The sequence below is a fragment of the Tetrahymena thermophila genome (assembly GCF_000189635.1).
Source record: "Tetrahymena thermophila SB210 genomic scaffold scf_8254648, whole genome shotgun sequence".
Classification (NCBI taxonomy): domain Eukaryota; phylum Ciliophora; class Oligohymenophorea; order Hymenostomatida; family Tetrahymenidae; genus Tetrahymena; species Tetrahymena thermophila.
In genome coordinates this window covers 189,662-202,485 of record NW_002476416.1, presented here as the reverse complement: position 1 = coordinate 202,485, position 12,824 = coordinate 189,662, and the positions used below count along the sequence as shown (strand labels likewise).

At 24.4% G+C, this 12,824-nt stretch overlaps 4 protein-coding genes across 4 annotated transcripts; 3 read left to right on the top strand and 1 right to left on the bottom strand. All coding sequences in view use genetic code 6, as the record gives it.

Annotated features, from left to right (window-relative positions):
• Nucleotides 1-1,100: 1,100 nt before the first annotated feature.
• Nucleotides 1,101-2,702, top strand: TTHERM_00881500 (hypothetical protein; the record flags this gene model as incomplete). Its single annotated transcript, XM_001016104.1, has 1 exon — nucleotides 1,101-2,702. One exon carries the CDS (start codon nucleotides 1,101-1,103, stop codon nucleotides 2,700-2,702), a length of 1,602 nt encoding a protein of 533 aa, XP_001016104.1.
• A 1,709-nt stretch (nucleotides 2,703-4,411) lies between these two features.
• TTHERM_00881490 (hypothetical protein) lies at nucleotides 4,412-6,783 on the bottom strand (the record flags this gene model as incomplete). The annotated part of the gene is made up of 5 exons (XM_001016103.2): nucleotides 4,412-4,626; nucleotides 4,686-4,748; nucleotides 4,900-5,060; nucleotides 5,116-5,210; nucleotides 5,764-6,783. 5 exons carry the CDS (start codon nucleotides 6,781-6,783, stop codon nucleotides 4,412-4,414), a joined length of 1,554 nt encoding a protein of 517 aa, XP_001016103.2.
• A 1,290-nt stretch (nucleotides 6,784-8,073) lies between these two features.
• Nucleotides 8,074-10,381, top strand: TTHERM_00881480 (diacylglycerol kinase). Its single transcript, XM_001016102.3, has 3 exons — nucleotides 8,074-8,856; nucleotides 8,985-9,452; nucleotides 9,516-10,381. Exons 1-3 carry the CDS (start codon nucleotides 8,215-8,217, stop codon nucleotides 10,263-10,265), a joined length of 1,860 nt encoding a protein of 619 aa, XP_001016102.1. The 5' UTR covers nucleotides 8,074-8,214; the 3' UTR covers nucleotides 10,266-10,381.
• Nucleotides 10,382-11,303: 922 nt separating this feature from the next.
• Nucleotides 11,304-12,668, top strand: TTHERM_00881470 (tetratricopeptide repeat protein; the record flags this gene model as incomplete). The annotated part of the gene is made up of 1 exon (XM_001016101.2): nucleotides 11,304-12,668. The coding sequence occupies one exon, from the start codon at nucleotides 11,304-11,306 to the stop codon at nucleotides 12,666-12,668; it is 1,365 nt and encodes a 454-aa protein (XP_001016101.2).
• Between the last annotated feature and the right edge of the window lie 156 nt (nucleotides 12,669-12,824).

Sequence of the window (12,824 nt, the reverse complement as noted above, 5' to 3'; positions counted from 1 at the left end):
ACCCCAACCCCAACCCCAACCCCAACCCCAATCCCAACCCCAACCCCAACCCCAACCCCAACCCCAACCCCAACCCCAACCCCAACCCCAACCCCAACCCCAAACCCAAACCCAAACCCAAACCCCAACCCCAACCCCAACCCCAACCCCAACCCCAACCCCAACCCCAACCCCAACCCCAACCCCAACCCCAACCCCAACCCCAACCCCAACCCCAACCCCAACCCCAACCCCAACCCCAACCCCAACCCCAACCCCAACCCCAACCCCAACCCCAACCCCAACCCCAACCCCAACCCCAACCCCAACCCCAACCCCAACCCCAACCCCAACCCCAACCCCAACCCCAACCCCAACCCCAACCCCAACCCCAACCCCAACCCCAACCCCAACCCCAACCCCAACCCCAACCCCAACCCCAACCCCAACCCCAACCCCAACCCCAACCCCAACCCCAACCCCAACCCCAACCCCAACCCCAACCCGAACCCCAACCCCAACCCCAACCCCAACCCCAACCCCAACCCCAACCCCAACCCCAACCCCAATGTTATATAAAATAAATAAAACACATTAGCATTAATTTTCTTTTGAGAAAAATTTTATTTTTTTTAATCTAAGTTTAAAATATCTTAAAAACACTTCTAATAAGAAACTCAAAATTTGTTAGAAAGAATTTTAGAATAGTTTTAAGTTTTTTATTATAAATTTATTTTTATTTGAGTTAAATAATTTTACTTAATTTTAAATAAAAAAACAAAGAATTATTAAGATAAGTTTTATATTTTTTTTGAGAGAGTAATAAATATTTTAATAAATGTAACCTTCATCTGACAATTTTTAATTTTTGAGGAATTTATTAAATTTAAAAAACCTATGAATGATAAAATGATTGACCAGCTTTTTTTAATTTAATTTGATAGATTTTACCTTATCATATAAGCTGATTATAAAGCTTAACTTATTCAGCAGAATATTTCTTTTAAATATACTAATTAGTTTATTAATTAATTAATAATCACATTTTTATATTTTTGCGGATAAATATTTAATTTTGTTGAGCTTATCTTTATTAACAACTAATTAGTTTAATTTTAGGTATGGGATGCATTATTTCGTTGTGTAAAAAGAAACAAATATAAGCTCCTGAATCAGAAGTCGCTTCGATTCATCATGAGTCTTATGGAGATATCAATGAATTGTCTGGCTCTACTCCGAAAGGATATTCATACTTCAATATTGATTACAGAAATGAAAATTATTTTTACACAATGCAGCGCTACGAAGAACTTAAAAGTAATTTGAGTCAAATAATAAATGAGAATGTTAACAATAAACTTACTAGAGAAGATGCTGAGCCCATTTTAGACTAGTTAAGGATAAAATTTTAGAATTATAAAAACCAAATTTAAGAAGAGCGCCGTAGATATACAAAATATGTTAAGGAATTTAATTATCCATAAAAAATATCAGAAATACACAGCGAACATGACATCGAAAAAAGCGGTGCTACATAAGCTGAAGTTAAAACACTGACAATAACCCCTGCTGAAAGAGCAGAAAGAATTTAAGCATTTTAAGGTACAAATTAAAGCAGTAAAACAAATGCATATCATAGCATAAATGACTAAAATGGTGCAAAGTAAAGTGCAATAGATTAAAATAGTCACAAATTTGATGATTTATAATAACAAAGTACTCCTATTAAAAACATTAAGGCCCAATCAAACGCAACTGAATTCAATGAGAATCTTCAAAACAATCGCTAATCGAACAGAAAAAGCAATTTTGATGACAGTAAAAACCTAACTAAAGATAAAAAAGCAGAGGATTCTTTTGACGACGAATGCCAAATAAGCGAAATGCTTTAGAAAAACCTTCTTTTTACTGACACAAATTAGAATCCTTTAAATGTAGCAAAAAGGAGACAGACTGAAAAGTTAGGCTCTATAAAGAATGGTGAGAGTAGCTAGGAAGAATCAAGTAATGAAAATAATGCTAGCTAAAAGAAAAACTTTGACCTAATTAATAAATCAAACACAATAAGTTCCTCTGCACCATTAGAATAATAGCTGAAACATTAAAATATATTAAAAAACTTTTAATGTGAAAAGATTAACCTTTTAAAACCTAAGTAGATAATCATAGATATTTAGCAAGGAACCTTGATAACAACTCCTTCAGGCTTAAATCTTAATTTCAAAATATTAGTTTAATCTAAGTAGTATTCAACCGTTTAGATGCCTGATAATGAGTTGAAATTCTTTTAGGCATTTTAAATAAACTTAAATGATAATGAAGATTTGTTTAAGGTATAATTGTTTTAAGGTGACAAAGAATTTTCTTCTCCATAAACATTTTAAATAAGTGAATTGACTGATTAAAAAATCCATATTAAAAATATACATTTCAAGTTGGATAAAAGTAATGTTTATGTAGCAATCTTGATTATGAGAGTTTAATATATACACAATTTACATTCAATTTAAAAATATTGGATTGATGAAACAGATGCCAGAATTAAGTAAATAGACCAAATCAAAAATTTTATTTCTAGCAGGAAGATTAAAAACACTAATAACAATGCTCACAATACTTCTTAAAATACTTTGAATAACATACAAACCCTATTAACTAATGAGTTTAATTCGCATTCAGAGGATGGCTCAAGCTATTTCGACAACCAATTTTATGCTAAGTGAGTATTTTAAATTAATTTTAATATCCTAAAACAATTAACAAATTTTTATTTATCAACCTATAGTATCATTATCATTTAAAATTATATAATTTTTAATAAATTTGCTGTATTCATTTGCAATTTTTATTGTTATGCAAACTATAAAGTAATAAAAAATTTTAGAATTTTACTTTTTTCTTTATTTCATCTTAGTTTAAAAGTTATTTTTAAAGAAATTTAATTTAAAAAATAAATTTGTGGTTACTAAAATAATTCATAAAAGAAGGCTTCTATAAAAATAAAATTAATTAAAATGAGATGGTTGGAGAATTAAAAATTGTTTTATATTTTCTTACATAGCCATTTTAATTACTGTTTGTATATAACTCATAAATTAAAACTTAAAATAATGATAATTAAACTTAAAAAAGTGTTTAAGATAGAAATTAGTTTATTATTCAATAAATAAATTTGAAAAATAAACATATCATCATTTAGATTTTGTTGTTTAATTATAAAAACAAATAATTTACAAAATCATTTTGATTATTTAAAAAGAACTAATCAAATTAAACTAATAAATAAAATTATTTTATTCGTATTAGATTATAAAACAAAAACAAATTTTATTTTTTTAAAAAATTTTGTTTTTATTTTAAAATATTGACTGTAGATTCTCAAAACAAATAAAATATATGAAGGATATTTTTGACATAAAATCATCAATTTAATTATTTAATATCGATCCACTTTCTCTAAAAATGCTCTTAATGCATTTCTTAGAAATAAGGGTATACAAAATATTTACTGTTATTGATAGGGAAATAAGTAATATTGCTATTTAGTTAACAAAATAGAAAAAGTTAAAATCAAATTGTTAAATTAAAATAATAATAATAAATAATAGTCTAAAAATGAGTTATTTCAATATTAAAATCATTTTTTTACTAAAAAATAAATTTGTTTGGACATTGTCATCTGTTTTTTCCATCCTATTTTTTATGTAAAAAATTTTTTTAAAACCTCAATAAATTTTTAATATTTTTTGAATCTCTTATAAAATTTATGTAATGAGGTAAAATTAGCAAAAATAAATTATTTGAATTTAAAAGTAATTATTCTATCTACAACATTATTTTCAAATTATTTATATTTATTTATGTCAAAAAATTCAATAAAACAAACAAATAATAAATAAATAATTACTTGCTTCAATTTAAAATTAAACAAAATTTTGCTATTATAAATATGTTTACATTAATATTAAAAATTTTATGAAAGGAAGTTAATTTTCTGTATTTATAATATTATTAAAAGAAACGAAAATACTAAAGCAACAAAAACGAACTAAATAATAATTTACAATAAATATTAATTAACATTTTATATTTAACAAAAACATTCAAAATCAAACTTTTACACTTTAAATTAATATTAAAGATTTTTTAATTTGCTTATTTATTTATTTATAGGTAGGATTACAGAAATTAATAATTCTTTACTTTGTTTTTAATTGATATTTATTATAGAAAATATTAGTAGAGCTAAGAAAAGATTTTATACTTTTTATTAGATTAGGTGTTTGAATTAAATAAACTGATATTTGTTCCATCAATCATAATTTTATAAAGATTAATTAGATTATATGAGAAAATTTTAATAATTGGTTCATTACAACAAATTAATTTCTTTTATTCTTTTACTTTTTTTTTAAAGTATTAAAAAATTTAATCATAGATAAGATTTTTTTTCAGCTCTTCTTTTGTTAAGTTTCTTTTTAGCTTCTAGATCTTTAAATGAGTAGTAATCCTTTAAGTAAGCAGAATTCATATTACAATAATCAATTGCATTTTTAAGATTAAAATTATTTTATTTAAGGATACCAAAAACTTGCTATGGAGTTCTTGCTCCAAAAAATTTGTTCATGTATAATTCTAGAGAATCATCTTAGGTTTTAAAAAGATAAATGTTTCAAATAAACATTTTTTTATAAATTTTAATTTACATTCAGGTGATTTTTTGAAAGCTAGTAAACTATCAAGATCTTTTAAAACCCATGAGTTTCTAACTAAATTCAAAAATTTTTTAGTAAAAAACATAATTTTAAATAATTTTTAAATAAAATAAAATAAATAAATAAAACAACCTAGAGAATTTTATTTTCTAAGTAAGAATTTGATTTATTGTTTGATTTTTTATATAATTATTTATTTATTTACCATCTTCAATAGGTCTTATTTAAGGAATTGAAGCTTAGGCTTTGCTTGAAATGTAGATATAATTTTTATTTTGGTATTTTTCTTTTAAAAACTGTTGGTGTTTGAAATCTTGCTTTCTCATTTCTAGCTCTTCAAGTGAGACTTCTTCCATAATAATTTCCCTTTGATATTTCAAAATAATAAATAATCCATTTTAATGATGTTGAGTTTAATTACATTTAATCAATAGCAGTTTCTTCTTCATTTTCAGATAACTTATCTTTTACAATATCTTTTTCTTAAACAACATGTCCAACTTTATCATCATCAATCTATTAAATACCATAATTTAATAAGAATATATTCGTTTTTAGTTAATTAAATTAGTAGTATGTATATTTAAACTTTATTTTAATGTTTTAACGTAATTTATTCTAGCCATTTTTTTGCCTATTTCTACTTTTTGATTATCTCAAATTAAAGATTAATTAATTAATTAACTAACTCTTAATACCAAATTATTTTTTTATACTTTATCCTAGTGTTTTTCCTTTACATCTATAATAGGATTTTATAAATACTTCAAAGCAAGATATATTTTATATCACTTTGCTAGCTTAAATTAGCAACTTTATAAGTGCAATGTAAAAAATAAATTATAATTTCTTGCTTGCTTGTTTGTTTGCTTTTTTGGCTGCAACAGAGATTCAAACAATAAAATAAGAAAAATAAAGCTGTAAAAACAATATTGAGCTCATGATTTATTTAATAGTAGAAAGAAATTTAATAGCAAAACATTTTTAATTGAAATTATCAGTTTTTCATTTTTATATGAAAAAAAAAATTCTATGTGTGAAAAGTAATAATTGTATGTTGTTTAATCACCTTATTTTCGTTTTATTAATCATAACGAGAAGATCTTGGAACTTTTCGATAGCTTTTAGCTTCTTTTTAGTAGACATTAATATTGTTGTTTGCTTAGGATTAATTATTAGTTTGTTAGATTTAAGGCTATAAGGCCGTAGAGCTCTCAATTTACTAGCTATTTTATTAATCTTAATCTCTTTTTTTGCCTTTTCTCTTGCGGGATGCTCCGCTAATATAGCTTATTTCATAAAGTTTTTCCTCTTTTTTAATGCTATCCCAATCTAAGAGCATATCTTCTTCCTTCATTTTTTATATGAAGTTTTTCTTTCTTTAGTAATAAGTTAATTAAGACAAATCAATATCTTGATCTTGTTCTATTATTTACTAGCGAAGGAGTTTTTTAGACATATACTTCTTCTTAAGTAAAGTAAATGGATCTAGGTCCTTTTCATTGTGTTAAATATCCTTGTAAGAAGGTTTTTAAGATTTTATATTGTTTTTATTTGCTGAATCATTCTTTATTTCTGTAAGAGAAGAGCTGTTGCTCTTATTTTAAAAGCCATTATTTCCATTACTTTGCGCATTATCTTTAGCACGCTTTTAAATATAAGAATCAGTCATTTATCCACTCTGAGATGATTACTCAGTTTCAAGATAATCGAGTTAGTTGAAATTTGTTACACCTCTCATAACATATTGAGACATAAAAGGAAAAGGCAAAAAGCCAAAATCAGGCATGTCTATCATACCATTAAGAATATCCATGTCTAAATACTCAAATGGAATAAGACGTTAACTCTTATAAATAGGTCTAGAAGTTTCTTCGAAGTCTTTACGACTAATTGGAATAATATCATCTCTTGAAGCGAAGTCATATACTCTATTTATTGGATTGTTACTCATTTTTTTCTCTTTTTTAATGTAAATTTGTATTTCTTTTTTTTTTACCAATTTTCTTTACTTAATTAATTTACTAATTTTTAGGTATTTATGAAAAAGAATCTACCGCCAAGGATATATAGCACTATTTACCCACATAGCTCCCTACTTACCTGCTTGTATTATCGCTAAGAATCACATAAAATCCGCATAATAATATATAGCGAGATCGCATGTTCCGATATAATTCATCTTATCTGAAGTACTATCTTTTTTCTTCCCTTGAAATATAAAAACAAGCAAGCAAGCAAGCAAACCAATTAATTGAATCATTAAAATTATAACGATATGCAAAGCAGAAAAGAAAAATATTCATTTAAAACTAAAAGATCATATTTGATACAATAAATTTTAATATTACATTTCAAAACATAAATACTTTTTGAAATTTAATTCTTATTCTTATTTTTGAAAATTTTATCATTTTATTTTCTTAATTAATTTAAAATAAATACTTTATAAAAAACTAAATCAATAATAAAATGTAAACGATGATGAAAAAAAATTAATTTATTGAGCACAAAAAATAAATAAATTGGTCAATTATATTTTAAAAATAATTACTATTAATATTATTTTATATTATAAAAAATATATGAAAACACTTAATTAAATTTATTTTAAAGAAACTGTTAATTACTATATTGTTTTTATTAAATCTTTCTTAAAAAATTCTAGAGTAAAACTTCTTTATTAAGGAAATTCTCTTGTATATAGCTTAAACAAATTAGCTACCTAAATGAGAACAAATCGATTTTACTGATGGATTTATCATGATAAAATTTATTATAAAAAAAAAAATATTACTAAATTAAATTAAATAATAAAAATTTGAGGTCATTAATCATATATTAAATAATACTTTCATTCATTTTTTAAAAATCAAAATTATTAATTTTTTATGTTTTGCAATTAATAAAACTATCTTTAGACATTATTATGAAAATATTCAATCATGTTTTTCTAAGCAGCAACAGTTGTGTTAATTTTTAGCATTCAAAAAATTATTTTTCTGAAATATCTAATTAGCAGAAAGAAAGTTTAGAGTAAATAGAAAGTAATTGTTTTAATTATTATTTTTGAGTCAATTCAAAAAATATTTTAGCTTGATTAATAATTAAATATGTTTTCTAACTAATAAAATAGAATTGAAGTTTAAAATAGAAAAACCTTAGATTTAGAATGAATTACTATATATTTTAAGTTTTAAGTTCATAAGAATATATAAGGATAATAAATAAAGTAGATAAATCTTTAAAGAATCGATATTTTATTAAACAAATTTCTGATGATATTCCTGAGGCTCCTTTGTTTAAATTTTGGAATTATATGTTTGAGAAAGATACAAATCAATTCTATTATTCTTTTTCATTAATAACAAAGATTAAACATAGACAGATTTTTATTCGGTGTATTTAGAATAATTAAATATTCCTTATTAATTAATTAGAATATAAATAATTTAACTTTTTATAATACATAAAAGACAAAAAAAGTAAACTTTAGAAAAATAAAAACCTACTCATAACAATGTTTAGCTTTTTATTAGATTTTATTTTAAATCTTCCGATTTACTTTTGGACACCAGCAGTAATTACAGCATTAATATTCATAGTCAGTGTGACATATGCGATCCTTTTTTAAAGAAGAAAGAAAACGAAGGTTTTTAATCCAGATGAATTTACTGCTGCTAAGCATTAATTTGAAAGTATTAAAACAAAGGGAATTTATTTTTGTAATGTTTGTAATTAGCTTATAGCTGGATTTTGGAGCATTAATGGACAAGAATGTATAAAATGTGGAATGATTGTCCATTAAACTTGTAAATACAAAAAGAAAATTCATTGCAAAAAAGTAACTACCTCAGAAATAAGAGATTAACATTAATGGCTTGAATAGGTAGATAGCACAGATTACTGTTTTATCTGCTAAATTAAGTGTTAGAACATAATTGGAGGACTTAGTTCTACCTGTATGTGGTGTAGGAGAGCTGTTCATCATTCTTGTATGCAAACTTTCATACTTTAAGATTGCCACTTTGGAGAACTTTATGATGTAATCATCTAGCCAACAGAGATAAAATACCGCAAATAATAGAAGGCAGTTTAATTAAAATACTTCAAGAAGAATTAAAATAAAGTCAAGTAATCTTTCTCTTAGAAGCTCATCTCTGTAAAATTGATTATTTTATAATTCAGACCATATAATTTTATTAGAGAAAATAATAAATAAATATTAACGTTTTAATTTATTTAGTATTTCAGATTTGATTTTTTATTGATTAATTTTAAAATGAATAGAATTTCTAGTCTTAGAAGAAGAAGATAAATGATAGTAGTGAAGATACTGAGACAGATACTGAATACCTAAGATAAGGAGAAGATAAATGGATTTTAAATGTAAATGAAAATAAAAGACCTATCATTGTAGTTATTAACAAAAAATCAGGAGGTCAGCTTGGAATGGATTACTTGAAGAAGTTTTACAAACTACTTAATCCTATTCAAGTAATAGATTTAATAGATGAAGGATTAGACAGATTAAAGATTTTCAGACATTAATAGAAGTTATGTATAGTAGTGGGAGGTGGTGATGGAACTGTTGCTAGTGTAGTTAATTACATTAAAAGTGGAGAAATTAAAGAATGGCAGTACAAAAATCCTCCAATTTCAGTCCTGCCATTAGGTACAGGCAACGATCTTGGTAGGTGTCTTGGATGGGGTGGAGGCTCTGAGGGCGCTTCCAGACTTGTGACATACTTAAAATAGGTAAAATCTAAGCATATTTAAACTATTTTTTTCAAAATTAAAATCCTAATTATAAAAATTAAGGTCGACTAACAAGGTCAAAAGATATTGCTAGATAGGTGGGATATATCATGTGACTAAGAGTGTCTTTATAAATAAAAAAATATCACAATGTATAACTATTTCTCTATTGGCCTTGATGCCAAAACATGCTTAAGCTTCCACAAATTACGTGAGAGATAGCCAGGCTTGTTTGTAAGCAGGGTAGGAAATAAATTTATCTACTCATAAATAGGAGCAGCTGATATGATATTAGGTAGAAAAGTAGATTTTTCATAGTTATGCGAAATAAAAGTTGATGGAAAAAATGTTGATATTCCTGAAGGTATATAAAACTTAGTTTTTCTAAATATTACAAGCTGGGCTGGAGGAGCTACTAATCTATGGTATTCAGAATCTAGCTAGTTTAAAAAACAAAGTTTAATGGATGGAGTTATCGAGATTATTGGCATTACATCTATTTTGCATCTTGGAAAAGTTCAAACAAATATTGACAAGCCAATCTAGATTGCATAAGGTTCAGAAGTAGAGTTAATTGTCAAATAGGATGATTACAAATAGGCCTTTTAAATTGATGGTGAGCCATTCGAGTTGAAGACTCCTGTTAAATTTAAAATTACTCTAAAAGATCAAGCTGTTATGATGACTCACAGACACCAATAATCATTGCAGTTTGATGCATAAATCTTAGAAGTATTAAATTGGGCTACTACTAATGGACATATTGATGAATCTCAAAAAAATATCATTTTAAATAAATTTTTAAATAAATGAAAATATATTTAAGCATTTTTCAAAAGCTTAATATTTAATGAATTTTTGTTTTATTTTAAATATTTTACTTCTACATTTATTATGTTACAATAACAAACTAAAGATTAATTAATATAGTTTTTTGATATAATATTTTAATTATTATTGATTTAAAATATTCAATTTAAGATAATTTAGAGAAAGAACATTTTCCAATTATTCATAATTTCTAGGGTTGAAATTATTTTTTTTTTAGTTATTAAAGACTCTTTATAAATAAACTATTTCCTTCAAAAATAAATATAAGGGGGTAGTAAAATGCTTTGATATATCTATCATTTTTGGGCAGTAAGTGTAATCCACTATAATTTTAATAAAAATTTAAAATGAAAAACTTTTTATTTGTCCCACAAAGGAATATCCTTTGTATTTTTAAAAAATTCGTGTGTCAAACAAATAAATTACATTGAAATTAAATTTAAATTAATTATTATAGTTAGTATTAGGTAAAAATGGTTTGGTATAGAAACCGTTTTATAGAATATTTTATAAACAGGCTACAGGTCACTTTTTATTTTTCTAAATAATATTCAAACCTTCACAGTTTATACTTATACACAATTTACCAATTAGATTTTGTTTTCTTAATATTTATTTAAACTAAAATCTTTCAACTTTTTTATTTATGCTTCTATAATTCGATCACCAGTTTAGTAAAAATTTTGTTAATATTTTTATTGCATAATTAATACTTTTTATAATTTACATAATAATTATATTAAACTTATTAGTAAGATTCGATTTATATTTTTTATTTATATTGTAATTCAAAATAAACAAATAGTCAGAAACTTTTAGTTTAATCAATAATAAGCATTATTTGCTTTTAGGATTATTATGAATTTAAGTATAGGTTAATTAAATAGCGAAGAGTAAGATGTCATAAAATAAGTTAGGGAAATTTATTTAAATCATCAATTAGAATTATGCATCGAAAGAGTTGATTCTTATCTTTCAGATAGAAGCTTTCTCTGCTGTTAAACTCTTTAATTTTATAAAATGATAAGCTTATTTGAACTTGGATTCTATAAACAAGCAAATGAATGCTTTTAAAAAATAACTGTAGAAAGGGTAAATATTAAAGGAAATAAAATTGATTCTATTGATGTTTTGACGATGGCTTTTAATCAATATTAAGTATTTTATATGGATACCACATAATCTGAAATACAAAATGAAGATCTTTTGAAAATATGTGAGGAATATAAAGAATAACATTAAAAACAAGAATCATATGAGGAAGGATTTTATTTGTTAGGAAAAGGAATTTATAAATTTATTAAGTTCCATAGAGAATAAATGGATTAGTTTGATGGAAATGACCTAGAAGTAGCTTATTAGTTATTAGAAGAGTATAGATAAGATATTATAAGCATTTTAGCATGGTGTTATTACAGTGAAGATAAAATAGACGAATCTAATAAGTGGGGCTTACTTTTATACAATATAAATCCAAAGTATCCAAGTATTTGTTATTTATTGGCATATAATTCTCAAAATAAATAATAGAAAGAACTTGCTTAAAAATTCTATTTAGAATCTGAGTTATACTGCCCAAATAGTTATAAAGTTCTTTTTAATTTGGCTTATTACTATGAATCAATAAATGATACCTAAAAATCAGTAGAATATTACGAAAGGGCATTTTAAGCTTAACCTAGGTAAGCTATCTGCTGTTATAAATATGCTAGCTACAAATACAAAGAAGATAAAGCAAAAGAAGCTTATGAAATTTTACTAGAAGGTATAAAATTAGATCCATAAGTTACTGAAAATTACGTTCTACTTGCTTAAATAGCTTTTAATGAAAATAATATCGATATTGCAAAAGAATATTTGTTAAAATGTATAGAGATTAGTCCATAGAATGGGAATTATTATTACATGTTAGGAGATTATTATTTTAGTAATGAATTGTATTTTGAAGCTATTAGTTATTATAACAGATGTATAGAAAATAATAACTATAAAATTAAAAAAATATATTCTTTTGCAAGGATAGGTTATAGCTAATTTATGATAAGTAATTATAGCTAATCTCTAGAAGAATATTTTAATGCTTGCAATCTAATTATTCACTCATTTGACTATGAAGGCATCTATAAAAGCATAGAAAATATAATTAATAGAGATTTTGTTAGTTTAAAAGAAATTTTAAATTTAATAAATAAATAATCACATTTGTGCATATAAAAATTCTAACAAATATCGAAGAATATTTAAAATAGTAATATTAAATCTCTTTTCTAATATAAATTAGATATTCTAAGAGAATGCTTAATGTTAAAGGTTTATAAATAGCATATCTCAAATGATTTAACATTTTAACAAAAGTATTAACATATAGATCTATATTATGATTGATATATTATTTATTTCTATTGTCATTCTAAATTTATAGAAATTAAAGTTTTTTTTAATAATTTTACCCAACTAAACACTTATTCTTTTAAATCATTAAAATTTAATTTTTTTATATAAAATTATGAAGGTATTTAAAAATTTATTTCAACATTTTTA